At 40.8% G+C, this 26,463-nt stretch overlaps 1 protein-coding gene across 2 annotated transcripts in view; it reads left to right on the top strand.

The window, feature by feature from the left end:
• DCLRE1C (DNA cross-link repair 1C) overlaps nucleotides 1-23,572 on the top strand; it is a 42,463-nt gene extending 18,891 nt beyond the window's left edge. For both annotated transcript variants that reach the window (XM_077472983.1, XM_077472984.1), the window contains exons 7-14: nucleotides 2,245-2,317; nucleotides 2,432-2,572; nucleotides 4,124-4,225; nucleotides 6,714-6,850; nucleotides 13,851-13,905; nucleotides 14,104-14,192; nucleotides 17,440-17,540; nucleotides 21,925-23,572. In XM_077472983.1, the coding sequence (XP_077329109.1) occupies nucleotides 2,245-2,317; nucleotides 2,432-2,572; nucleotides 4,124-4,225; nucleotides 6,714-6,850; nucleotides 13,851-13,905; nucleotides 14,104-14,192; nucleotides 17,440-17,540; nucleotides 21,925-22,862 (1,636 nt within the window). In that variant the 3' untranslated portion in view covers nucleotides 22,863-23,572. The remainder of the gene's footprint in view (nucleotides 1-2,244; nucleotides 2,318-2,431; nucleotides 2,573-4,123; nucleotides 4,226-6,713; nucleotides 6,851-13,850; nucleotides 13,906-14,103; nucleotides 14,193-17,439; nucleotides 17,541-21,924) is intronic.
• Nucleotides 23,573-26,463: the final 2,891 nt, after the last annotated feature.

Here is a 26,463-nt window from a genome sequence, read left to right as displayed (position 1 = left end):
CCTCTTCATTTTCATGGCAAAGCCTTCCTCAGTCTAGCATGTTCCCAATTAACTCAATGAAAAACCCTTTTTCAGTAACCACTTGCTGACCGCCTTCCACATATATATATATATATATATATATATATATATATATATATATATATATATATATATATATATATATATATATATACTGCGGAAAAGGTGGCTTGGCTGCGCAAACCAACGTACCTGTACGTCGGTCTGTGCATGTGGTATTGTGGGTGTGCCACCCATGATCGTGGCAAGGAGGCAGAAACGAGGATCTGCCTATGTAAACAAGGCGGATCCCCGTTCTGACAGGGGACAACTCAGAGATGGGCTGTTCCTAGTGATAAGGAACAGTGACTTCTGTGATGTCCCAGTAAGCCCATCCCTCACACAGAACACACCCAGGGCACACAGTTAAACCCTTGATTGCCCCTAGTGTTAACCCCTTCCTTGCCAGTGTCATGTATACCGTGATCGGTGCATTTTTTTTTTTTTGCACTGATCACTGTAATAATGTCCCTGGTCCCCAAAAAGTGTCACTTGGGGTCAGATTTGTCTGCAGCAATGTAAGAACAATAAAAAAAGAACAATAAAATTTTTTTTAAAAGCCCCTAAATCTATCCCCTACTTTGTAGGCTCCTATAACTTTTGCGCAAACAAATATACGCTTATTGTGTTTTATCCAAAATATCTAGCAGAATACATATTGGCCTAAACCGATGAATAAATTAATTTTTTTTTTATCTTTTTTGTGGATATGTGTTATAGCAGAAAGTAAAAAAAATAAATATATAATTTTTTTTTTCAACATTTTCAGTCTTTCTTTTGTTTTTAGTGCAAGAAATAAAAAAACACAGAGGTGATCAAATTCCACCAAAAGAAAGCTCTATTTTGTGGGAAAAAGGGACATCAATTTTTGTTTGTACAGCATTGCACGACTACGCAATTGTCAGTTAAAGCGATGCAGTGCCGTATCTCAAAAAATGCTCTATTTTCCCTTAAATTGTTATTAAAGGCAAAACTTTGTTTTCCTTTTCAGTTTTGGATAGAGAGGAGAGGAAGAACACCTTTCAGGTGTTTATTGCTGTCTGTGCCCTCTCTAGTTGTCCTGTTTAAAAGTAAAACAAAAAACCCAAATTTTGAGTTGACCCTCGAACACTAAATCTTCAGTAGGGACACCAGTTCTGGTAACTCTGGTGACACACAGGGTTTCTCTCACTTTGGAGGGATCGCCTCTCACTTCCTGTTTTGAATATGGGACAGGAAGTTAAAGTAATTTCTAAATTGGAATGAAAATCAAACAGATGGTGTTGCGCTACCTGAACTAGATATAAATATAAAGAGCCTAATACTGGAAGAAATAAAATCTAGCTATAAATCAACTAGCCTATCTTAAATAAAAATTAAGGTGCCTTGTGCTATGAAGGAAAAAAAACAAAAAACAAAAAAAAAAAACAGATAGTAACCAGTGTATTATAAAACTTAAATTCCAGAAATCATGTGTTTATATATCAACATAAGTAACTCTAAGTAAAAGGGAAAAATATTCCATAAAGTGCAAATGTCTTATATTAAAACGTGCAATTCATAGTGCATGATTACAAAAAGTTGGTAAAATACAGTCTTTAGTGAAATTAAATGAAGTGCCAGTGATAATTAGTTCCGTAATCTTCTTAATAAAAAAAAAAATTAAATATGTATATAAGACAGTCTATATATAAGCTGAAATAGGTGCTCAGTGACTTGTTCAGTGCTTCTCAAAAAGAAAAACAGGTGCCAGCAATCGTGTTGTAATTTCTGTGTCTCCAGTATACACTGCACACTAGGTAAAATGGCCCCTTACCTTTTTTTTTTTTTTTTTTTTTTTTTTTTTTTCCTTCATAGCACAAGGCACCTTAATTTTTATTTAAGATAGGCTAGTTGATTTATAGCTAGATTTTATTTCTTCCAGTATTAGGCTCTTTATATTTATATCTAGTTCAGGTAGCGCAACACCATCTGTTTGATTTTCATTTTTATTATCTGGGGGTTAGGGTTCATACCCCTGTCGGTAGTTTGCTGCAACCTATCCTTTTAAATAGTTTAGGCCCTTGACGACAGCGCGGGGATACCTTAACCCAAATTTCTAAATTGGGTATTTGAAATTTAAAGAATAAAAATTGCCTGGTTTTCAGCCAACCAAATGCCCCTTAGTACTATTATTCATGTTAATAGATATAATATTTCTTTTAGGGTAAAAGAGATTGATAGCGTTTATTTGGATACAACGTTCTGCGATCCTAAATTTTTCCAGATTCCTAGCAGAGTAAGTCTATTTTAATATTATTATTATTATTATTTATTTTTTTTTTTATTTCTTTGTAATGTAGTTTCACATATTTTGGTTTTGCTTACTTTGCTTTGTTTTTGCTTACTGTAGGAGGAATGTTTATCTGGCGTTTTGGAGTTGGTACACAGCTGGATAACACTGAGTCCTCATCATGTTGTTTGGCTTAACTGCAAAGCAGCTTATGGATATGAGTATTTATTCACAAACATGAGTGAGGAATTTGGAGCAAAGGTGAGCTCTCCTCTTATTTTATCCATATTTTAATATTTAAATCCTGGCAAATTATAACTGCATTGGTAATGCTTAAAAGCACTTTCTTTAAAGAGAGTAGGAGAGAAATGGGAAATATCTATGCCCTGTGATGACAATAAGCCGTGACAGCTACATCTTCTTCCCCTTTTTTTTTTTCTTTTCTTTTTTTCCATTGGACCTCAGATCCTTCCTGTGCCATTAAAAGCTTCATGTCATACTAAGATTGGTATGACCTGATGCTTTTTCAAACCCATCATGGTTTGCTTACAATTGTGGAACCGTAAGTGATGAAATTCTCCATAGTTTCCTATACCATGGAGATGATTGGAGCCCTTCTGGTCTCTGTTCAGCTTTATGGTCCGCCTCTTGATCACTCAGGTCTCCCGGTGGGATGGAATTAGCTGCTAGGGTTTCCTTTACAAGAAAGCCTACCATTGGCTGAAAAAACAATACCAGGATGATGCCTACAGCAGTATAACCACTTGCAGCAACATGGCAAAAAAGTAAGAATAGGATGGCTGCACTCCAATATAATGACTTTATTTAATAAAGCTTAATCCATACACCAATCGGAGACACAGGTCTAGATATCTGATGCGTTTCGCACTGTTAATGGCGCTTAATCACACTTGCAGCAACATACCGGTACGTCGCTGGTCATCAAGTTGTTAAAGCTGTTGGGTACAAACATTAATTGAAATATATTCCTCAATAGCCACAAAGGATATACTGTAAATTCAATTTGTCCCTAAAATATCTCTGCAAACACCGTTCTTGCCTTGTAAAAAGTAGTAGTGACATTACCACTGTGCTACATATAACCTGGGCAGAGTTGAGGGAGGGACACAACAGGCTGCAAGCAGGAAACCAGGGGGGCGGATACAAGACCAATCGTCCTGGATAAGAAGGGGGAGCAACAATAACTGGTCTTTATTACAGGAATCTCCTGCTAAGGCAACGTTTTGATTACTGAACAGATCTGGAGAAATACACAAAGTACACCAAGATAAAAGAGAACGTACACATGCTGCTTGTTTTTAGATAATATTTCCTTATCTCGGAGTGCAATGAATTTTTGCATTGATGTGTACAAAAATATATATATAGGTTTTCCAAACTAAAATATTCATCTGGACATGTCCATTTTCGTTTGATGTTTTCCCAATTTCCCATTCCATTCAAATTTTTTGACAGAAGTACATTGTTAGCGTGGCCGAGAGCATTGTTGCATTGTTGCATTGTAGGTTCATGGGCAAGGGTGCAGCTGTTGTTGTTCTCGGTGGCCAAGGAAGTGGGTGCTGTGGCAGTTAGTGGCTAAAGGTGTGGGACCCTTGGCAGTCAGCGAGGGGTGTGTGTGTGTGTGTGTGTGTGTGTGTGTGTATGTATGTATGTGTATATATAAAATATATATGTATGTGTGTGTAGTATTGCTCCTGTATAGAAGTGTATGCGTGTCAGTGTTTAATTACTTAATAATATTACTATCATCATCCTTCCTTCTTATTCTTTATGTATTTTTATTTTTTTCAGGTGCATGTGAACAAACTGGACATGTTTAAGAACATGCCTGAAATCCTTTGCCATGTGACAACCGATTGCAGGACACAGATTCATGCCTGTCGGCATCCATTGGTAATTGTTTTTTTACCTCATATTGTATGTACCTGCTCTGTCTCCTTAAAAAAATTGTAAAACCTGCTCCCTCCCCTCTGATAAGAAGACCTAATACTTGATGCCTAATTCCTGGAGTGGGGTTGTTGGGGCGGCATCATTTAGTGTCCTTAGGACCTATGACAGTTGAAGACTATTCAGCATTGCACACATCATGGGTGTGTTGGAAGTGCATTTTGCTGCGATTGTTTCTCCCACTGGCTCCTAGGTCACTAATGTTTTCTGTAATGATGAATGGTTCGGTGAGGATTTTCGGGGTCGGAGGAAGCATCCAAAACACCCATAAGAGTCTAAAGTCCAAAAAGAGAGCTCTGACTAGTTATCTAGCAGCTAACACATAAAGGTTACACATACAACCTTCAAACATTCCAAAAATAGCAAATAGTGTGCAACGTTTCCTGTATAAGGTGAATCAACATTAAACCTTTATAAAAGTGAAGTCCCATCATGTGTGTCCATGATTTAACGACATCTTCAATGAAATCTTCGACTAAAATATATGGTAAGTCTATGTGCTTACCAGAAAGTGAAAAAAAAAAAAAAGATGTAAACGCTACCAGATGAGCCCAGAAAGGATTTTCCTCCACCAATCTATGTACTCATCAGATAATAGTAATACGCCTCTACACCGTTACTCTGAAGTAGTGAGACATCACATCATGGTGCATCAGTAGAATGGTGGTCCACTATAGAAAAAGCTCTAGATAAATAAGCTTACTCTTGGGAGCCCAAAAATGCTCATACAGTGTAGTATTTTATTTAAAAAGCTGACATACCAGCTGCAGCATAATACAAATTAGGCCAAAAAAAGTTATGCCACTGCTCCTGCCATGAGGAGGTGGTGGCGACATTGTTGGCATGTAGGTCCCTACTGACGCGTTTCGTGCTCCAGCACATTATCAAGGGGTTCGTCTATCGATGGAAACACAAACAGGGGGGCGCAAGCGCCTAGTGCATGACCAAAATATTTATTAACCGTTTGCCAAATGTATAACATAGATATACGGCTCGGCTGCGCCAGATCACGTACCTAATACGTGATCTGACACTTCCGGGAAGGGGGTGCTTGCTGCTGGTGACCTGGCTGTGTTGTGAATAAACACAGCAGATGTTGATCACCAGGTGTGGATTACTGCCTGCACCCTGTGATTTGTCCTGCCTATTATGTAAGCAAGGCAGAACCCTGTCCTGTCAGCAGGGAAGTAATAGATTTTCTTTCCCTGCAAAACAGGGAATAAAATCCATTACTTCTTCTAGTAAAAGCACCTAACACAGTACACCAAAACACTGGCTAGGCACACATTTAACGCTTTGATTGCCCTAGATGTTTAACCCCCTCCCAGCCAGTGTCATTAGTACAGTGACGATGCATATTTTTAGCACTGATCACTCTCCATGTCACTGGTTCCCAAAAGGTGTCAGTCAGTGTCTGAATGTCCGCCGCAATATCGCAGGCCTTCTATAAGTCACTATAGTTTGTAGATGCTATAACTTTTGCGCAAACTAATCAAAATATGATAGTATTATTATTATTTTTTTTTAGCAAAGTTAGGACTCTTATTTACTTGTCAGAATGTAAGGCAGGGGTAGGCAACCTCGGCACTCCAGTTGTGTTGAAACTACAAATGCCATCATGCCTGTGATTGTCGGGTCTTACAATGTCTCATGGGACTTGTAGTTTCACCACAGCTGGGGCCGAGGTTGCCTACCCATTAATGAAACCAAATGTTTGAGACAATAGCTTATTTATTTTTTTTTTTTCTTCATTGTAAATGTTTTAAAAACTATGCTTACAGCTAAATGTATAATATAAATAAATAAATAAATATATATATATATATATATATATTAGTTTAGTTTTTGGAACGTGCATATTTGAGAATATGTGGAGTTGTAGAATGTTGATGCATCTGCATTTTTGATTTGCCTGTACATTTGTAAAAAAAAAAAAAAAAAAAAAGGAAAGTAACACTACTACTTTCATATTCAGATGTACAACCTTAATATAAACCTATCACTAGAGAACAGAGGCGCTGCCATTGTTGACTCTTTCTAAAAAATGCTAATTTCCCGGCTGCTTGGCTTCAGTTCATTGCACTGTGATCTGGAACATGTATGCAGATAGGGGCTTCTGACTACCCTCCAGCTTTCCTGAAATGCATATTTGTTGCAGGTCTGTGACCCTGAAAACTTTGAAGCCAGAGGTTTTCGCCATAACTGTCAGGTTCTCTAGTCTAGAAAATTCCACATTTGTCACATTTAAAGGAAGAAACACTGCCATTGAACCCCAATTAACCCACTGCTCACTTTTGAACGATGCAGAGTCATAATACAGATACATTTTAATATTTTATATTATATTATATTATATTTTAATATGTCTGTTTAAAGAAACCTGTTGTGTGTTTATTTTATTTTATTTTATTTTTTCTTCTCTCTTTTAAATAAGAATGAGGAATTCCTGCGAGGTAACAGGCTGCCTTGTGGAATGTTTTCAAATGATGGAGTCCCTTTACGAGTTATTAGCATTAAACCGTCAACGATGTGGTTTGGTGAGAGGACAAGAAAAACCAGTGTGATTGCAAGGTGTGTGTAATGACATTCCTTATCTTATTTTATGTATCTGTAGAAAAATGTAGTATAACACTGGGAAGATTCGTTCTGGTAAATCTTCAGTTAATGACTGTTTGTGTAATTTTGTGTTTATGTGTAGCTGTACTAAACATATAGCTATACAATATAGATGTTCATGTAATGTATGTATGCTTGTGAGATGGGGACCATAGATTGTAAGCTCAATCAGGGCAGGGACTGATGTGAATGTACAGTATGTTTAGTGCTGTATAAATCACTCTAATATTAATAATAGTAACCATATGCTTACTAAGCTATACTTAAATGTATGCCATTCTTCCATTCGGTGAAAAAAATGAATTAACAGCCTGTACAGACATCGTATTAGAACATAACATTTTATAAACAGCATATAGAATAAATAAGAATATATAATAACTGGCATTTACAAAGTTATTTTCCCAATGTCGACCATTATAATAGCCAGTGTGTCAAAAATGTGGAGGTGGATTCTGTGTGTCTTTCCTAATACCATTGATGGCATTGAATGTCAGGGTAGATACAGTGCCTTGAAAAAGTATTCATATCCCTTGAAATTTTCCACATTCTGTCATGTTACAACCAAAAACGTGAATGTATTTTATTGGGGTTTTATGTGATAGACCAACACAAATTGGCACATAATTGTGAATTGGAAGGAAAATGATTAATGGTTTTCAAAGTTTTTTTTAGAAATAAATATTTGAAAAGTGTGGCATGTATTTGTATTCAGCCCCTTTTACTCTGATACCCCTAACTAAAACCTAGTGGAACCCTTATGCCTTCAGAAGTCACCTGATTAGTCAATAGAGTCCATCTGTGTATAATTTTAATCTCAGTATAAATACAGCTGTTCTTTGGGGCCCTCAGAGGTTTGCTAGAGAACCGTAGTGAACAAACAGCATCATGAAGGCCAGGGAACACACCAGACAGGTCACCAATAAAGTTGTGGATATGTTTAAAGCGGGGTTAGGCTATGTAGAAATATCCCAAGCTTTGAACATCTCACAGAGCACTGTTCAATCTATCATCCAAAAATGGAAAGAGTATGGCACAACTGCAAACCTACCAAGACATGGCCGTCCACCTAAACTGACATTTCCCTGGCAAGGAGACCATTAATCAGAGAAGCAGCCAAGAGGCCCATGGTAACTCTGGAGGAGCTGCAAAGATCCACAGCTCAGGTGGGAGAATCTATCCACAGGACTATTAGTCATGCACTCCACAAATATGACCTTTATGGAAGAGTGGCAAGAAGAAAGCTATTGTTGAAAGAAAGCCATAAGAAGTCCCGTTTGCACTTTGGGAGAAGCCGTGTGGGGGACACAACAAACACGTGGAAGAAGGTGCTCTGGTTAGATGAGACCAAAATTGAACTTTTTGGCCTAAAAGCAAAATACTTTGTGTGGCGGAAAACTAACACTGCACGTCATTCAGAACACAGCATCCCCACCGTGAAACATGGTGGTGACAGCATCATATTGTGGGGATGCTTTTCTACAGCAGGGACAGAGAAGCTGGTCAGAGTTGATGGAAAGATGGATGGAGCCAAATACAGAGCAATCTTAGAAGAAAACCTGTTAGAGTCTGCAAATAACTTGAGAATGGGACAGAGGTTCACCTTCCAGCATGACAACGACCCAAAACTTACAGCCAGAGCTACAATAGAATGATTTACGCCAAAGCATATTCATGTGTTAGAATGGCCAAGTCAAAGTCCAGAGCTAAATCCAATTGAGAATCTGTGACAAGACTTGAAATTGCTGTTCAGATGCTCTCCATCCAATCTGACAGAGATTGAGCTATTTTGCAAAGAATGGGCAAAAAGGTCACTCTAGATGTCGAAATATGGTAGAGACATCCCCAAAAAGGTCTGCAGCTCCAATTGCAACAAAAAGTGGTTCTACAAAGTATTGATCCAGGAGGCCGGAATACAAATGTACATCACACTTTTCAGATATTTATTTGTAAAAAAAAAAAAAAAGACAAACATTTATAATTTTCCTTCCACTTAACAATTATGTGGCACTTTGTGTTGGTCTATCGCGTAAAATAAATTTATGTTTTTGGTTGTAACGTGACAAAATGTTGAAAATGTCAAGGGGTAGGAGCACTGTAGGTACTGTTAAATTGTCTGACTTTAAAGTGCCAGAGGAGTTCAATATTGGGGCAAGGGGATTAATATTAGGATCTAGGGGTATAAGGGATAGGTTACATGTTAAATATGAAGGCTAGGGTGATAGTTAAGATTTACGTCAGGTCAAAACTTTATTTTTTATTTTTTTTCAGATTGAGTGGGTAAGGATTAGTACCCCTGTTGGCTTTTGCTATTTTTATTTTTTATTTTTTTATTTCAATAAAGATTCTTGGTACATCATAGATTTTATTTTTTCCAGTATCTTCATTTAAGACAAGTCGCTATGGTGTGATCACTCACATAGTAAGAAAAAGGCTGGCATGCTGAAGCAGTGGGTGCTAACTCACAATTGAAATCATTGGGTGCTATTTTAACATTCCTACCACCACCATTTTAAATGCGGTAATGGTTAAAGCTGGGGAAACGGAGCACTGACAACATCTACTGTTGTGTGCACATAGTCTGTACATCTTTTGCTTCCATTCAGCCTAGAAAAAGCCTAGAGGGAGCGCTATCCTTCTGCTTTTGCTTCCGAAGTACGGAGATGATCGTGCCTCTGGTCTAGTTCCACTGCCTGCCTTCAATGACTTGGTCACCTCCAGCCACCTGCTGCTTGGATTTGTGAGTAAATGAAGCCTTGCCTTCTGCTACATGGTGCAACATGTCGCACATGATTTCTCACCCAGAAGGAACCAAAACCCTTGCACCCTCCCCTCCACTGCCACATTGGGCACTTTTTTTTTGGGGGGGGGGGGGGTACCTGGTTTTGACAGGTACCTGCTCCCACTTCAGGGTAAGATGACCACATGGCGATCTACAACATATCCAGACCCTCTTCTTTCCACCTTTTGTGTGTCCCAGAAGACGGCGGGATCATTCAGAAAGTGCAGCATGACCTGAAGGCTTCACTGCTGGTTTCCCTTACTTGCAATGCTGGCGCCTGCTGCTTGCAGAGGCTCTAAGTGCACTCTGGCTAACTTACTCTTGGCTTAGTAAATATATATTTTGTTGCCCACCTTAGCTGTTGGTCTAGTTTTTTTTTTTTTTTTCTCTTTCTCTTGTTTAATTGGTGTGCTGTTTTTTGTGGCTGGTTGGTTGGGCCTCCATTCGCTGATTAGGACCCATGGATCCTTCTGGTAGCTTTTTCTTCCCCTCAGTGGTGCTATCTGCCCTGATTAGAAACACCAGATCAAAATTGGTTGGCCCTTTTTCATCTAGCCTACTTTTAGGAATTCATTCCTTTTGTATACTGCTGCAGTATTGTCTCCACTTTCTTGGATCTTAGTGGCTTTTGCTCACCATTAGTTGGGCTGCTTTTAGACATCACAACGGTTTTAGAACTTCTACAAGTTCTGTAGGTTGTTGTACTTGCCAAAAGTAATTTTTCATGAAGTCCATTGAGGGACACAGGTCTCACCCCTCCTGTGTTGTTTGCTTTTGTAATGCTTGCTCACAAAATGTAGGGGTTATACATGGGCTTGCTTAATTTTTTTATTTATTTTTTGCCAACCTCCCTGAAGTTGACAGTATAAACGGACTTTTTTTAAAAAATTCTATATTTCCAATGTCCCTTTTAATGATTTTATGATAAGTATAGAATATATATTTCCCTTTCCCACTCTATCCAAAAATTTTAAAAGGAAAAGTTATTGGCTTGACCTAAACCTTTTTAAAAAGCTTGCCATACATAGAACGCATTTTTTCTGTTTTCTGCTGAATAAAATGAAAATTGATTAGTAAACTCCACCCAGCTCAACAACTTTGATCTAATGATTGAAGGATCTGGGCAGAAAATTGTAGACCAAACACTGACTGCAGCCAACCAGTTGCAGCCACTGTTTGGGCATTGTGATGTGGGTGCCAGCTGTCAAAATACAATAACCAATAGAGGTAATTCGTCCATGTGCGCTGTTTAGTGTGGATGAAGGAGTCTGCTATAGTTCTTTTTGCACCGCAGAAGGAAATAGTGCTGCACTGTCAACCCTAAAAAATAATGATCTTCATTTAGGGCCTTTTAAAATGATTGTAAATAAATAAATAAATATTAGCATGCGTATCAATTTGTTATTGCGGTATTTATTAAAGAGGAATTTCCCTTAAGAAAAAAAATTAAGTCAGCAGCTACAAATAGATCTGTCATGAATGTTGCTGCCAGACTCCTCCACATCTGTCTAGCTGCTCAACTGCCAACCTTCTCAGCCAATCCCCTCCACTGGCTTCTGCTCACCCAACCCATAAAATGTAAAATATTAACCACAACAACATACAAAGCCATACACAACTCTGCCCCAAGCCTCATCTCAAAATACCAACCAAACCATTCTCTTCGCTCTTCCCAAAACCTCCTGCTCTCTAGTCCCGTTGTCACCTCCTCCCATGCTCGTCTCTAGGATTTCTCCAGACCTTCTCCCTTCCTCTGGAACCTCTTGCCCTAATTCATCAGGCCATCTCCTACTTTGCACTTCAGCTGATGCTTGAAATCGTATTTCTTTACGGAAGCCTATCCCACCTTTACCTAACAACTGAATTTTATACTTTTTTTTTTTTTTTTTTTTTTATCACTTGCCTCTTCCTTTAGAGCACATGCTCTCATGAGAAGGGCCCTCCTAACCCTCATCTGTTGAATTGCAACTGTAGCATCTTCCTTATTTTGTAAAGCGCTATATACAGTGCATCTGGAAAGTATTCACAGCGCTTCACTTTTCCCACATTTTGTTATATTACAACCTTGTTCCAAAATGGATTAAATTCATTATTTTCCTCAAAATTCTACAAACAATGCTCCATAATGACAACGTGTAAGAAGTTTGTTTCTAATCTTTGCAACTTTATTTAAAAAAAAAAAAAAAAAAAACGAAAAAAAAAAAATCCCATGTACATAAGTACTCACAGCCTTTGCTCAATACTACTTTGAAGCACCTTTTGGCACCAATTACAGCCTCAAGTCTTTTTGAGTATGCTACAAGCTTGGCACACCTATTTTTGGTCAGTTTCTCCAATTCTTCGCAAGACCTCTCAAGCTCCATTGGGTTGGATGGGGAGCGTCGGTACACAGCCATTTTCAGATCTCTCCAGAGATGTTAAATTGGGTTCAAGTCGGGGCTCTGGCTGTGGCACTCAAGGACATTCACAGAGTTGTCCCGTAGCCACTCCTTTGGTATCTTGGCTGTGTGCTTAGGGTTGTTGTCCTGTTGGAAGATGAACCTTCGCCCTGTCTGAGGTCCAGAGTGCTCTGGAACAGGTTTTCGTCAAGGATGACTCTGTATATTGTTGCATTCATCTTTCCCTCAATCCTGACTAGTCTCACAGTTCCTGCCGCTGAAAAACATCCCCACAGCATGCTGCCACCACCATGCTTTACTGTAGGGATGGTATTGGCCAGGTGATAAGCGGTGCCTGGTTTCCTCCAGACATGCTTGCCATTCAGGCCAAAGAGTTCAATCTTTGTTTCATCAAACCAGAGAATTTTTGTTTCTCGTGATCTAAGAGTCCTTAAGGTGCCTTTTGGCAAACTCCAGGCGGGCTGTCATGTGCCTTTTTTATACTGAGCATTGGGCTTCCGTATGGCCACTCTACCATACAGGCCTGATTGGTGGAGTGCTGCAGAGATGGTTGTCTTCTGGAAGGTTCTCTTCTCTCCACAGAGAGAGGGTGGAGCTCTGTCAGAGTGACCATCGGGTTCTTGGTCACCTCCCTGACTAATGCTCTTCTCCCCCGATCGCTCAGTTTGGCCAGGTATCCCGCTCTAGGAAGAGTCCTGGTGTTTCCAAACTTCTTCCATTTACAGATGATGGAGGCCGCTGTGCTCATTGGGATCTTCAATGCTGCAGAAAATTTTCTGTACCCTTCCCCAGATCTGTGCCTCAATACAATCCTGTCTCGGAGGTATATAGACAATTCCTTAGACTTCATGGCTTGTTTTGTGCTCTGACATGCACTGTTAACTGTGGGACCTTATATAGACAGGTGTGTGCCTTTTCAAATTATGTCCAATCAACTAATTTTACCACAGGTGGACTCCAATCAAGTTGTAAAAACATCTCAAGAATGATCAGTGGAAACAGGATGCACCTGAGCTCAATATTTGAGTGTCATGGCAAAGGCTGTGAATACTTATGTATGTGGGATTATTTATATATATATATATATATATATATATATATATATATATATATATATATATATATATATATATATATATATATATATATATATATATTTATTTTTTATAAATTTTTTAAGATTTCAAACAAACTTTTTTCATGTAGTCATTATGGGGTATTGTTTTGTAGAATTTTTAGGGAAATAATGAATTTAATCTCTTGTGAAATAAGGCTGTAACATAACCAAATGTAGAGAAAGTGAAGCGCTGTGAATACTTTCCGGATGCACTGTAAATCCTGAATAATACTTTTTATTCCCATGATATTAATCAGGCAACTGTTGACAAGACATATCAAGATTTAAAAATATTAATTGAGGGGTTGGTTTACTAAAGACAAATGCACTTTGCAAGAGCAGTTACTCCAGAGCGTAGTAAATGTGCACAAGATCTGCTGATTTCCATCATCCAATCATGTGCAAGCAAAAATTCTGATTGTCATTTTATTTTTATTTTTTTTTCCTTGCATGTGATTAAGCACTTTTTTCAAAGTGAAGCTTTACCTCATTTACTAAGATCTGGAGGAACTGCACTTTGCAAAATTGAGTCTTTTTGCCTTTAGTAAATAAACCCTCATGCCCTAAAATCATTGCAAGCCTGTTTTTGCTTTTTTGTTTTTAGCTTTAAGTGAATTGAAGTCAGTAGTCCCAATTCCTATTTCTCTTCTCCTTTAGAACCAGCGACAGCTCATACCGGGCGTGCTTTTCTTTCCACTCATCGTACAGCGAGGTATGTTCTACTACTGTCCAACGGTTGCCTCTATACTCTGACATTGTCAGCATTGGTGTATAGCAAACATCTTTAAACCAAATCGCTTTTGTCAGTGCTTGTCTGTCTCTGCCTTTCTTTTCCAGATAAAAAAGTGTGTTTTTGTTTATTTTATTTATTTTTTGTAAATTTTAATCATGCTTTGTTCTTTTTATTTAGATTAAAGATTTTCTCAGTTATATTCAGCCAACAAAAGCATATCCAAATGTGATTCCTGTCGGAAGAACAGTTGCATATGTGGAAGAAATGTGAGTAAAAGCTTTTTTTGCCTTTTAATATGCCAGTGAAAAGTGTAAAACTGTGTGTGTTACTTGTAAAGGGGATATAAGCTGGAGCAGTGCCTTTTATCTCCTTTAAATGTCCACCTCCCTGTATAGGTAAACACAGACTACCTTTTAGACCGTGATAATGCAGCATTATTCAAAACTGGAACTTTACAGCAGGAAGCATAATGGTATCATAATAATCTAAATAATACATCTACTATAGGGAACCTGTAGTAAAAGAAGTACAGAGGCTGTTGTTGCTTACCCGTTCTAAAAATACTAATTGCATTGGTTACTTTTCTGTCGCTTATAAGAGGTATGCAAATTAGAAATTCAGTCTGAAGTCAGAACTTCTGTTCTGGATACTTTTCAAGGTCAGTACTTCAGAAAGCATTGAAGACACTGGTTCAGCATGAAATTTAGAAGGAGAGCGGTTAGCATTGCAGCTCCATATTCTTTCATTGGTTTTCTTTAAATAAAACATATCATGTAAACCAATTCCACTTTTAGTGCCGCTCAAGGTGCTTTAGTAGATTTAGTGTCTTCCAGAAATATAAGGGTGCAGGCTGTCTTTTATGCTTTACCCAGAAAGCAGAGAAGTATAAGGGGATGAGAGGAACCACCACCACTACATCAACCGGTGCCCCTTTGGGCCCAGGAGGAGCTCAATGCTGAAGCCATTCAAATTTATTTTCACCTGTTGAGTTAGTAGTGTGTGTGGTGTCTCTCATCCCCTCATATCACGTAAACCAAATTTCAAACATACCCTCTGTTGCCTAAGCTTATTTTTAGGTCTCAATGTTCACCATTGCTTTAAAATGTGACATTTGCCTTGCCTCCTATCACGTACCTGCAGCAAGTGTAAAGGCAAGGAGTGGCACAAGTGCCGGGTAGCTGGCTGGTGATGTCTCCTCTAAAGGTGGGTAGAGCTGGCAGTCACGGTCCCTGGAGCAGGAAGTAGAAGCAGCTGGGCACCAGAGTGTGGACAGGAGCAAAACCAGGAGAAGAGCAGTAGTCAGCAACAGCCAGGCAGCAGAGTACCAAATCAGCAGGCAAAAGCAAGTCGAGAGAGCAGGCCAAGGTGGGGTAACAGCTGGGCAATGTGGTACCAAGTCAGCAGGCCGATCAAGTCCAATAAACGGGCCGAAGTCAGGATACCAGGTAACAGAGTAAAGGAGCAAGCAGAGGGGAAGTCCAAAGTTGAGCTGGGTCATACACGAACAAACAGGGCAACGGATCAGGACTTTGGGGTTTGTCAGGAAGGAGCTGAAGATCATCCAGCACTTTTTTGCAGTGACAGAGCAGTTTAAATAGGTCACTGGGTGCCAAGTTCTAATTGGTGTGTGCATGCGCAAGCACGTGTATGCATATGCACACTTGTTCGCGCACCAATCTGCGCACATGCACATACCCATGCGCAATGAACTGGAATTGCGGGCATTATGTTGGTCCTTTTGCTTATGAATATGAGCATGTGTGCAATGTGTACGAGCATGAGCAGGTATCCGCATTGACTTTTAGTGGTGGAGTTCCGGTTCCGGCCTCCGGATGCCCATCAGAGACATCTTTGCAGGATGGGTTTGAAAAAACTTCCTTACTAGCCTTGGAGCATGGACATTGTCGTCTGGTTCCCAAGAGCTCTCCTCAGGACTGTACCCTTTTGATCAAATACTGAATATGGCCACACCTCTTCCTACAATCAATAATGGCCTCAATTTCATACTCTTCTTCGTCGTCCACTGTAACAGGTGCTGGAGGGCCAGGATTATGGCCAGGAAAGGGATCTGGTATAGTAGGCTATAGTAAAGATACATGGAAAAACCGGATGAATCTTATACTTTTCTGGAAGCAAAAGTTCATAAGCTGTTGGATTTAGTTTTCTCTTTAGAGCAAATGGGCCAATGTACTTGGGAGCCAGTTTTTTGGAAGGACAAGCCATTTTCAGATTAATAGTTCATAATCAAACTCTGTCACCGGGTTTAAGATCCAGATCACCCCTTCTTTCTATCAAATAATTTTTTGTTGTCCCGTTGGGCCTTGGTAATAGCTTCCTGCTGAATTTTATTGTTGGTTTGTAGAAACAGTCGCTCCTGGACTGCTGGAACAGCAGAATTAAAGACCGCATCAGGCAAAAAAGAGGGGGTTGAATCCGAAGTTTGCGAAGAATGGCGTTTGACCTGTGGCTGAGTGGACAGAATCATTGTAAGCGAATTCTGCTAGCGGAATTTGTACGCTCTGTCTGACCATTCGTCTGGGGGTAATATGCCGAAGATAACCATGACTCAATTTTAAGTGCTTTACAAAGTTCTTTCCAAAATTTGGATGTAAACTGCACTCCTTGGTCAGAAGTTATACTCCGAGGAACCCCATGTAACCGTACTATCTCCTTGATAAATGCTTGTGAAGCAGATGCTGTTCCAATTATTGGTATAAAATGTGCCATTCGGCTATCGTAAAAATAGTGGTAAAACTTTCAGAAGATGGGAGCTCGACAATGAAGTCCATGTTAATCATCTCCCAGGGCTTGCTAGGAATGGGCAAGGGCCTTAACAAACCCCAAGCTTTGGTCTTGTCTCCTTTTGCTCCGGATGCAAATCGCCCAACTCCTCACATACTTCTGACAATCAAGTTTCAGGCCGGGCCACCAGAAGGATCGTTGTAACCGCTCCAAAGTCTTACGGATCCCAAAATGCCCTGAAAGGGGTGGTCGTGGCATAGATTTAAGGTTGACTGGCGAAAACTTGAAGGTACAAAAACTCTTTGTTCTTGCAACTGGAAGTCCTACGGTGGCCCCCTACTCCCTCGAAGCTTGTTTAAGCTGTGACACCAAATCTCCTTGCAGTAACAGAAAATTTTGTGGAGAAAGGATGGTATCAGGTTGGGTAATTTCCTTCTCTTCTGGAAACATACGTGACAAGGCGTCAGGTTTCTCATTTTTAGAGCCTGGTCTGTAGGTTATATGGAATGTAAATCGTGAGAAAAACAAGGCCCACCTGGCCTGACAAGGCTTTAGACGTCTGGCAGTACGGAGATGTTTCAAATTTTTATGGTCAGTAAAAATAGGGAATGTGTTACTTGCTCCCTCAAGCAGATAAACAAATTGCCCCAGATAGGAATTTGTTAAATCTCAAACATTCTGAATGTGTCTGTTTGACTTAATATGATAAAGTATTGTCAACACTAAATTATTAGATAATAACATTTTATTATGGGTTATCTCTCTTTCCAGCTTGAAGCCACTTTGTAGTTCATATTCAGAACGCTCTGTAATGAAGTATAAGCCACTGGGCAGTCTGAAGCGAACAAGGAGTGTGAAATTGTTGGAGGAAGGTGAGAACGGTTAATTTTATGTGTCCTGTTGCCCACATTCAATGATTGTGTAGGTGCAATCATTAATCAAATTCTGTAGGGTAGGAGTATGAATTTGAGGCTTGGGAAGGGAGTTTCTACACTTATTCTGTATGTATATTTGACCTGTGCTGAGTTTTGCATCACCTGAAACAAAAATATTTAGGATGTTGAAGTTGCTGACATTCAGTACATGTATAAAATATCTTCTGACAATGTCTAAAAGGAGGAGTATGGGATTATAAAGAAAAAAAAAAACACACACATGCTCAAGGTGTTCCATTAGGGCGGCACAGTGGTGTAGTGGTTAGAACGCTCGCCTAGCAGTAAAAAGGGTCGCTGGTTCGAATCCCAACCACGACACTGCCTGCTTGGAGTTTGCATGTTCTCCCTGTGCCTGCATGGGTGTCTTCCAGGTACTCTGGTTTCCTCCCACACTCCAAAGACATGCAGGTAGGTTAATTGGCTTCTGTCCAAAATTGCCCTAGTATATGAATGGGGACCTTGGATTGTGGGCTCCTTGAGGGTAGGGACCAATGTGAGTGTGCAATGTACCCGGATAGGGACAATTGTAGACACTCACTCAGGTTGAACTGGATGGACTGGTGTCTTTATTCAACCTTACTAACTATGTAACCTCCATGCTGCAGCATAGGTGGTGATGTGATCAGGATTTACTAATTCTTGGCCACCTAGGAGCTAAGAGCAGTGACTGCCAGTCACCACTCTCTGCTCTGTCCCTCCAGCACTCACTGGAATGCTGGACTGGTGGTTTTGGCTCTCGGCTGCGCACTGAGAACTGGAGCGAGCTGTCACTCAAGCAGCCCAGGAGCTGTCACTCAAGCAGCCCAGAGCGGCTCTGTGACGCCAAGGTTTCGCCCACTGTCGGCTGATTCTGGGTCACAGGGGAACACAAGTATACTATATTGTCAAAAGTATTGGGATGCCTGCCTTTACATGCACATGAACTTTAAAGGCATCCCAGTCTTAGTCTATGGGAATGTTTGATCATTCTTCCAGAAGTGCATTTGTGAGGTCAGACACTGATGTTGGACGAGAATTCCTGTCTCGCAGTTTTCACTCCAATTCATCCCTAAGGTGCTCCATCAGGTTGAGGTCAGCACTCTGTGCAGACCATTCAAATTTCTCCACCCCAAACTCGCTCATCCATGTCTTTATGGACCTTGCTTTGTGCACTGGTGTACAGTCATGTTGGAACAGGAAGGGGCCATCCCCAAACTGTTTCACAAAGTTGGGAGCATGAAATTGTTCCCTTCACTGGAACTAAGAGGCCAAACTCAACCCCTGAAAAACAACCCCACACCATAATCCCCCTCCACCAAATGATTTGGACCAGTGCACAAAGCAAGGTCCATAATGACATGGCTGAGCGAGTTTGGGGTGGAGGAACTTCACTGGTCTACACAGAGTCCTTACTTCAACCTTCTCGTCCAACATCAGTGCCTGGCCTTACAAATGCGCTTCTGGAAGAATGGTCAAACATTGCCTTAGACGCACTCCTAAACCTTGTGGACAGCCTTCCCAGAAGAGTTAAAGCCTTTATAGCTGCAAAGGGTGGGCCAACTCAACATTGAACCCTATGGACTAAGACTGGGATGTCTTTAAAGTTCTTATGCGTGGCAGATGTCCCAATACTTTTGACAATATAATGTATGTGAAGTCTCGTGATCCACAAGAGAAGGTATGACCAAAAAAGCTTGGACTATACTTCCCTTTTTAATCTAGCCTACATGAGATTGTGTTGAATATTTTAGCTACTAAAGTTGAACGTTGTAGAATTTTTGCCAATGGAAATCATACAATTTTTTTTATGCTATTATGAAGACTAATAGATTATAGTAATGTATGCATTGGTGCCATCTTGCTATTGTGTACTCTCTGCAGGTGGCTAATCCCAAAAACAAAACTAAATTACCTTGACTTGGGAGCTCTCCGAATCTTCCACAACAAAATGTCTCTGGATGTGGTGTTTTGTGCACAGACATTGCACTGTCCCTGACATCCTGAGTGGTCCAGTGCCAGAGGTCCACTTCAGTGCAGGATGACACTTTGTCATTCTGTAATTTTCCTGTAACTCCAGCTTGTCATTTACACCCCCCACCCGGGGGGGAAGCATCATCGCACAGGCTGGGCTCACAATACTCCAGGACAGTGAGTGGCACTCATGTCATTACACTAGCTTTATACCAGCGGTAGGCAACCTTAAAGAGGCAGAGATCTACCTGAACCACACTGGAGAAGTCAAAGATCACTGGGCACAATGTCACCTCCTCACCCCGGATTTAAACCTCCTAATTGCTGTACTACCATGTCGTAATTGAGTGCATTGCACGGCAATCATGGGTTTAAAACCGGTAGTGAGGAGGCAAAATAATGCTACCTGTCAAACACATTTGTATAGCTTTTCAGAGGCTATTCACACGTAATGTTGGGAGGTGGTAAAAACCTGAGGTTGAGTTCGTTTTACCACCCAATCCCTATCCTCATTTGGTGTACACATGACGCAGCAGGAATTAATCCCCCTGTTGCTTTTGGTGGGTGTAAGTGTCCCACAACTGCATGCTTCTGTGGGGTCCAAGGAGTTAAAGCAGGTGGGGAGAAAGCAACAAAACACTGCTATTATGACCAGTGTATTGCTTCACACAGACCTGAAGATCTCTTCATTCCTGTTGCTGGCACCACTCTGGACATCACTAGCCAGGATAAGAGGTGGAGTTGGTTTTACTCCGCATGGGACAGGAGTCGGCTTACAAAGGCGGCATTAGCATATATACGGCTCTTGCTCCCTACTACAGCTCCAACCTTTGACGGAACCGATCCCACGCTCCGATTGAGTGCTTCCGTCAGTATACCGCTTCCTAAGTCTGTATATAGATATCAGATATTCCAACCGCTCACAAGCACAAAACAAGACGAGACTTGCTTAGCTGCTCAACATGGACTCCTTTATTAGAACCAAAATGACAAGTATATATAATGCAGTAGAAGACTAAAACCTAACCTAATTAGCATGAGCTCTTTATCTAATCATTGACCCAGACTAGTTGTCTGAGAGATAGGACTTTTCAGGGTTTGTCTCCTAGCTCACTGATTGTTGTTTTGTGCTAATATGTATTGAATAGTCAATGTTTTGAATACTCTTACAAGCCAGACTCATTTACACAACAGACAGGTGGCTGGAGTTGATGACATTAGCATCTGGCAGTGTGTGTCCCAACAGCATGAGACAACACACATTTATATATACAGCATTGAATCTGAATAGCACAGATTATAGTGGGGTTCTCATTCACCCTGTGCCCCTTAAAATCCAGGGCCCATAATCGATCGGCAAGAGGCTGGCATTCAGTCCTCTCCAAAAGCCTGTGTCTTGGCTAGGTCTGTCACAACCTTACAAGTAGTCCCTCTGCATTGCACTCTGGAATGTAGGGATGCATCGGAATTTCGGGCCCCGAAACATATCGCCCGAAAATGCCCTTTTCGGCAATTTGCCGAAAGAAAAAAAATGGCCGATAATGGAGCCGAAAATGGGGCGTGGCCTGTGTGGGGGCAGAGCACCGCCCCCACCCCTGGTGCCGCCCATCATGGGGGGTGTATAGCGCAGGAATGCCGCCTCTGCCGCCTGGTTGAATAGAGCGCCGGCAACATCAGAGTTTTAATTTCAATAGCTGGGTGTTCCCCATTGCATGCTGTCACATACAGCCCCTCCCCCTTGTCTGGGGAACTTTGATAGACACATCACCAGTCCCAGGATTGGACAGGTGATCTGTCTATCAAAGTGCCTGGAGAAAGAGGAAGGGGGTGTATGTGACGGCGCAACAAGGAACACACAGCTATTGAAATTAAAGCTGTGATGTTCCCGGCGCTCTATTCAACCAGGGGCTCTCCACTTTCTTCCCTTCACTGGCTGCACTGGGGCCACACTGGCTCCACTACTGGGGACTCAGTGGCTGCACTTCTCTTTTATCATGTCGCCAGTCTCTGACCATCTCCTGTACCATGTCGCCAGTCTCTGACCATCTCCTGTATAAAAATATATATATTTTTTTAAATAAGTTTCGGTAGCGGTCATTTTCGGTATCGGCCTAGTGTATTTTTAATTTTCGGTATCGGCACAAAAAACCCATTCGGTGCACCCCTACTGGGATGGTGAGTCCGCAAGCCCAGACCTTAATCTACCAGTAACCGGTCCGTGATCTACTGGTTGCTGACCCCCGCTTTATATGATTTAGGAAAGTCATACCCTGGAGTAAAGTCACTGTGTAAGGTTTAGGATCAATTTTGTGATGACTGTGAATGGATGTTCTATCATTCTAAAGCACAAACTTTAATCTTCTATTTACAGATGAGGATGGCATTGAGGATTTGTTCGATGATTACCCATTAACTAATTTGAAGCAAAAAATTGTCAGGGGTAACAGCTGGAAATCAGAGGAAAACCTATTGTCTGCTAAGTGTGATGACAACAAGCCTATAGAGAATCCCTCTACCCCTCTAGTTCCTGTTACCACAAAAGTAAATTTTGTGGATTGTGAAGAGTCGAATGGAGAGGAGGAGGATGATGATGATGAAGAAGCAGATACTCCACTACTAGATACAAAGTATGAGGCCAGTAAAAGTGGCAGCTGCTCTGTAGAGTGCACAGATGTATCTGAAAAGAAGTCAGATAACTGTACACAGGTACACGTCAAAGCTGCAGGAGATTTGATGCCAAAGTGGAGCACATTTTTTAAATCTGTGGAAGGGGATGATGCTTTGGACAATGAAAACCACGTAGAACGTTCAGGGGATGACAAAAATTCACAGTCCCCAATACTTATCAGTGATTCAGATGACGATTCTACTCATATATCCTCCTTGAGTTCCTCCCAGTCTACTCACATCTCTGAACAAGGTAGTCAGGGATGGGACAGTCAGGCCGACACAGTGCTGCTGTCATCACAAGAAAGGAGGGCTGCTGAAATGGCATCTATACGTAGGTTGTCTTATAGTATTCCAGAGAGTGACTTACCTGAAGAGTCCAAGCCAGAAGGAGGACAAAGCACAGTAAACTGTGACCTTCTTATTAATGCAAAACAATCACCTTCTGGAGCAAGTAAAAACAAAGGTGTTGCATTGGACCCAACAAAGCAGAAGTGTGATAAAAAAGCAGATTCTCAGAGCTCTTCAGACTTCGAGATCCCTTCATCACCTGGAGCTGAGCTGCCACATCCAGCCAAACTACAGTACCTCTATCAACGACTTGCCACAGGGGATGCAATCACAGCACTTCAACAAGACTGAAAACATTCCACTCCCATTATTTTTGATTTACAAAAATAATTTTAGGAAATAATAATAGATAATATATAAAATTTTAATTCCATTGCACAAAACATACAAATATAAGACATCAACTTTAATCTAAAAAAAAAATATATATATATCTACTGTATATCACAAAAGTGAGTACACCCCTCACATTTTTGTAAATATTTTATTATATCTTTTCATGTGACAACACTGAAGAAATGACACTTTTCTACAATGTAATGTAGTGAGTGTACAGCTTATATAACAGTGTAAATTTGCTGTCCCCTCAAAATAACTCAACACACAGCCATTAATGTCTAAACCGCTGGCAACAAAAGTGAGTACACCTCTAAGTGAAAATGTCCAAATTGGGCGCAAAGTGCAAATATTTTGTGTGGCCACCATTATTTTCCAGCACTGCCTTAACCCTCTTGGGCATGGCGTTCACCAGAGCTTCATAGGTTGCCGCTGGAGTCCTCTTCCACGACGACATCACAGAGCTGGTAGATGCTAGAGACCTTGCGCTCCTCTACTTCTCATTTTGAGGATGCCCCACAGATGCACAATAGGGTTTAGGTCTGGAGACATGCTTGGCCAGTCCACCTCCTTGGACATTTTCACTTAGGGGTGTACTCACTTTTGTTTCCAGCGGTTTAGACATTAATGGCTGTGTGTTGAGTTATTTTGAGGGGACAACAAATTGACACTGTTATACAAGCTGTACACTCACTACTTTACATTGTAGCAAAGTGTAATTGTTGTCACATGAAAAGAATAATAAAATATTTACAAAAATGTGAGGGGTGTACTCACTTTTGTGAGCTACTGTATATATATTTTAAATATGATGGAAAGTTCTTTATAGCATTTTCTTTTTTATATAATAGATTTATGAAGAGAACAAAATTTTTGGTTTCTTCTGAAAGAGAGTTTTTGTTTTTTACGTTTAAAGCTTAATTGTGTTAGTATAATTTCAGCTGTTACATGCAGCGCTGGCCCCTGGTGAAATCTGGTATTGCGGCATACCTGAAGCTACAGTGCTCAGACTAATGCTGCGTACAGATGATGGGACATTCAGACAACACAACCGCAGATTTTTTTTTTCCAACGGATATTGGCTCAAACTTGTCTTACATACACATGGTCACACAAATGTTGTCGGAAATTCTGATTGCCAAAAATGTGGTGACATACGACGAACTGAGAAAAATTAAGTTCAATAGCCAGTGCGGCTCTTTTGCTTGATTCCGAGTATGCGTGGAATTTTGTGCGCTGGACTTGGGTACACACGATTGGAATTTCCGACAACAAAGTTTGTTGTTGGAAAATTTGAGAACCTGCGCTCAAACATTTGTTGTCAGAAATTCCGACCGTGTATACGCGGCATAAGAGTAAATATAAGGCCGCGTACACACGGGCGGACTGTATGGCCTACTTAGTCCGCCGAAACACATTTCAGCGGACAGTCCGCTCGTGTGTGGGCTTCAGCGGCCTTTTTCAGCGTGCAGTCTGGCGTACTAAGTATTTCGGAATTTCCGTAATTCTGTCCGTCATACTTTGGTTTCAGCGGACAATCCGCTCGTGAGTAGGCTAGTTTGACGGACTAAGAATGGCGCATGCTCAGAAAGGATTTACACGGCGGAAGGGTGCATTGCTGTGTATTGGACTTCCTATTTCTAGTCCCGTCGTACGTGCTGTACACGTCATCGCGCAAGCTTTCGACGGACTGTTTGTGCATCCGTGTGTGGTCAAGTCCGTTCATTCGAAAGTATGACGGACTGTCCGTCGCATTGTATGACGGACTAAGTAGGCCATACAGTCCGCCCGTGTGTACGCGGCCTAAGACTGGTAGGCAGCGTGAGTTGATTTCTACATTGTCACATACGGCTCCTAATGAGATTTTTTTTTTTCGGAGAAAAAAAAACGATGTGCGCTCTATTTCGTTTTTCATATTTAGAAAAAAAATGCTAATGGACATTTTGAAAATCAATGTTTATGTGGAAAGAAGTGCCCTTAATAGAAATAATCTGGGAAGCACGATTCAAATCCTATGATAGCAAATATTTAAAGGAAAAAATAGGTTTAGAAGCCATTTAGTATTATTTGAACGGTGGAAATACATTCCTTTACTAAAGCTGATCCTCACATAAACAAAACAAAAAGTGCAGCACTCTAAATGCTACTTTATCTGCAATAGTCTGATGTGGAAGAATGTATTCTGATATTTTAGAATTACATTTTTTTTTTTTTTTAATTTATTCTGACACAACAATATACTGTATGTTAACATATACCACTACCTCTTAAAGTCCAGCTGAATCCTATTCATAGTTAAACCACCTCCATTCTAAGCCTTTTCTAACTACCTTCTAAAGGAAAGATGCTCATACTTACCTATTCTGAAGCCATTCCAGGCACATGATCAGATCCCATTTCCGGCTTCAGTGTAGAGGAGGGACAGCCGGCAATGGATGCCTGCCCCATAGTAAGCCTATGGGTGACGTCAGCGACCAGGCTCTGCAGCCGTTGTTGGCAATCTCTTCTCTCTACTGACGCTGGCTGCTAGAGAGATCATGTGACTGGACCGGAGAATCCTCAGCATAGGTAAGTATCGGCATCTTTCCTTATAGGCCGGGTTCACACTAAATGTAGCCGCGGCTAGCAGCAGGGGGTCCGGTGCGCTCCTGTTCACCATTTCAGGGGTGAATCTGGTCCAAATGCCTGAATTTTAACCTGAGCCAAAGAAGCACAGGACTCTTTTCCAGTGTGGACTGCGGCTGCCCCAGAGGTGTGTGAACCGTCTCCATTGCAAGCCAGTCACAGTCTCCTGTGATGTGAAGCAGCCCGCATCCAGTTCGCATAAGTGTGAACCCAGCTTTACAGGGTAGTTAGAATGGGAGTGGGAGCAGGTTTAAGTATAGTTAGGATTTGACTGAACTTCTGCTTTAAGTCAAACTTTTTTTTTTATTTAGTTTTGGATAGATAAAACCCCTATCCAATTGTTTGTTTGCTATTTATGTTCCATGAGGGAGATTGTCTTTATGTCCAGTCACCAGTACATAAACGCTCCAATGTGAGGGAAGTCCTCCCTGACAGTTGTCACCATAACACGTGTACCCATTAGAAGATTTCTCCTGCATTCCTCTTCCAGTAGCACCTCAAAACTTTTGATATTTTCATTGGTTTCTTTTCCAGTGATAATGGTCACCAGCACAAAAGAAGGGTACATTTTCCTAGTGGGAACCCAGACAGTACTAAGAACCTGACCAGTTCTATTTCTATATTGATATGAACCTTTCGCAACTCTGACAAAACTGCTGCAAGCATCTCTCCTGTGAAGTTCCTTTGTTTTCCAGGCAGAGACACTATTTGAAGAAGTTGGGAGAGTAATGGAAACTTCTCAAATATCCACTCCAGAGGAAGTTTATTTCAGAACTGGCTCAAAGATGGAACACAAGCAACAATTTACTGTTACTTTATCACCAGTATGGTGGTTTTCTTTATGAACTTGTTGCAACAATAGCGTTCTACACTAAAAGTGTTGCATATGATAATTTGAGTTTGTTGCTCGGATCAGAATTTGCAATGAAAA

Source organism: Lithobates pipiens, unplaced genomic scaffold, assembly GCF_037356315.1.
Source record: "Lithobates pipiens isolate NorthernLeopardFrog02 unplaced genomic scaffold, aLitPip1_a1.2 Scaffold_8, whole genome shotgun sequence".
NCBI classification, from domain to species: domain Eukaryota; kingdom Metazoa; phylum Chordata; class Amphibia; order Anura; family Ranidae; genus Lithobates; species Lithobates pipiens.
Note: the sequence above shows the minus strand (reverse complement) of the source record. Positions and strands in the feature narration are given on the sequence as shown.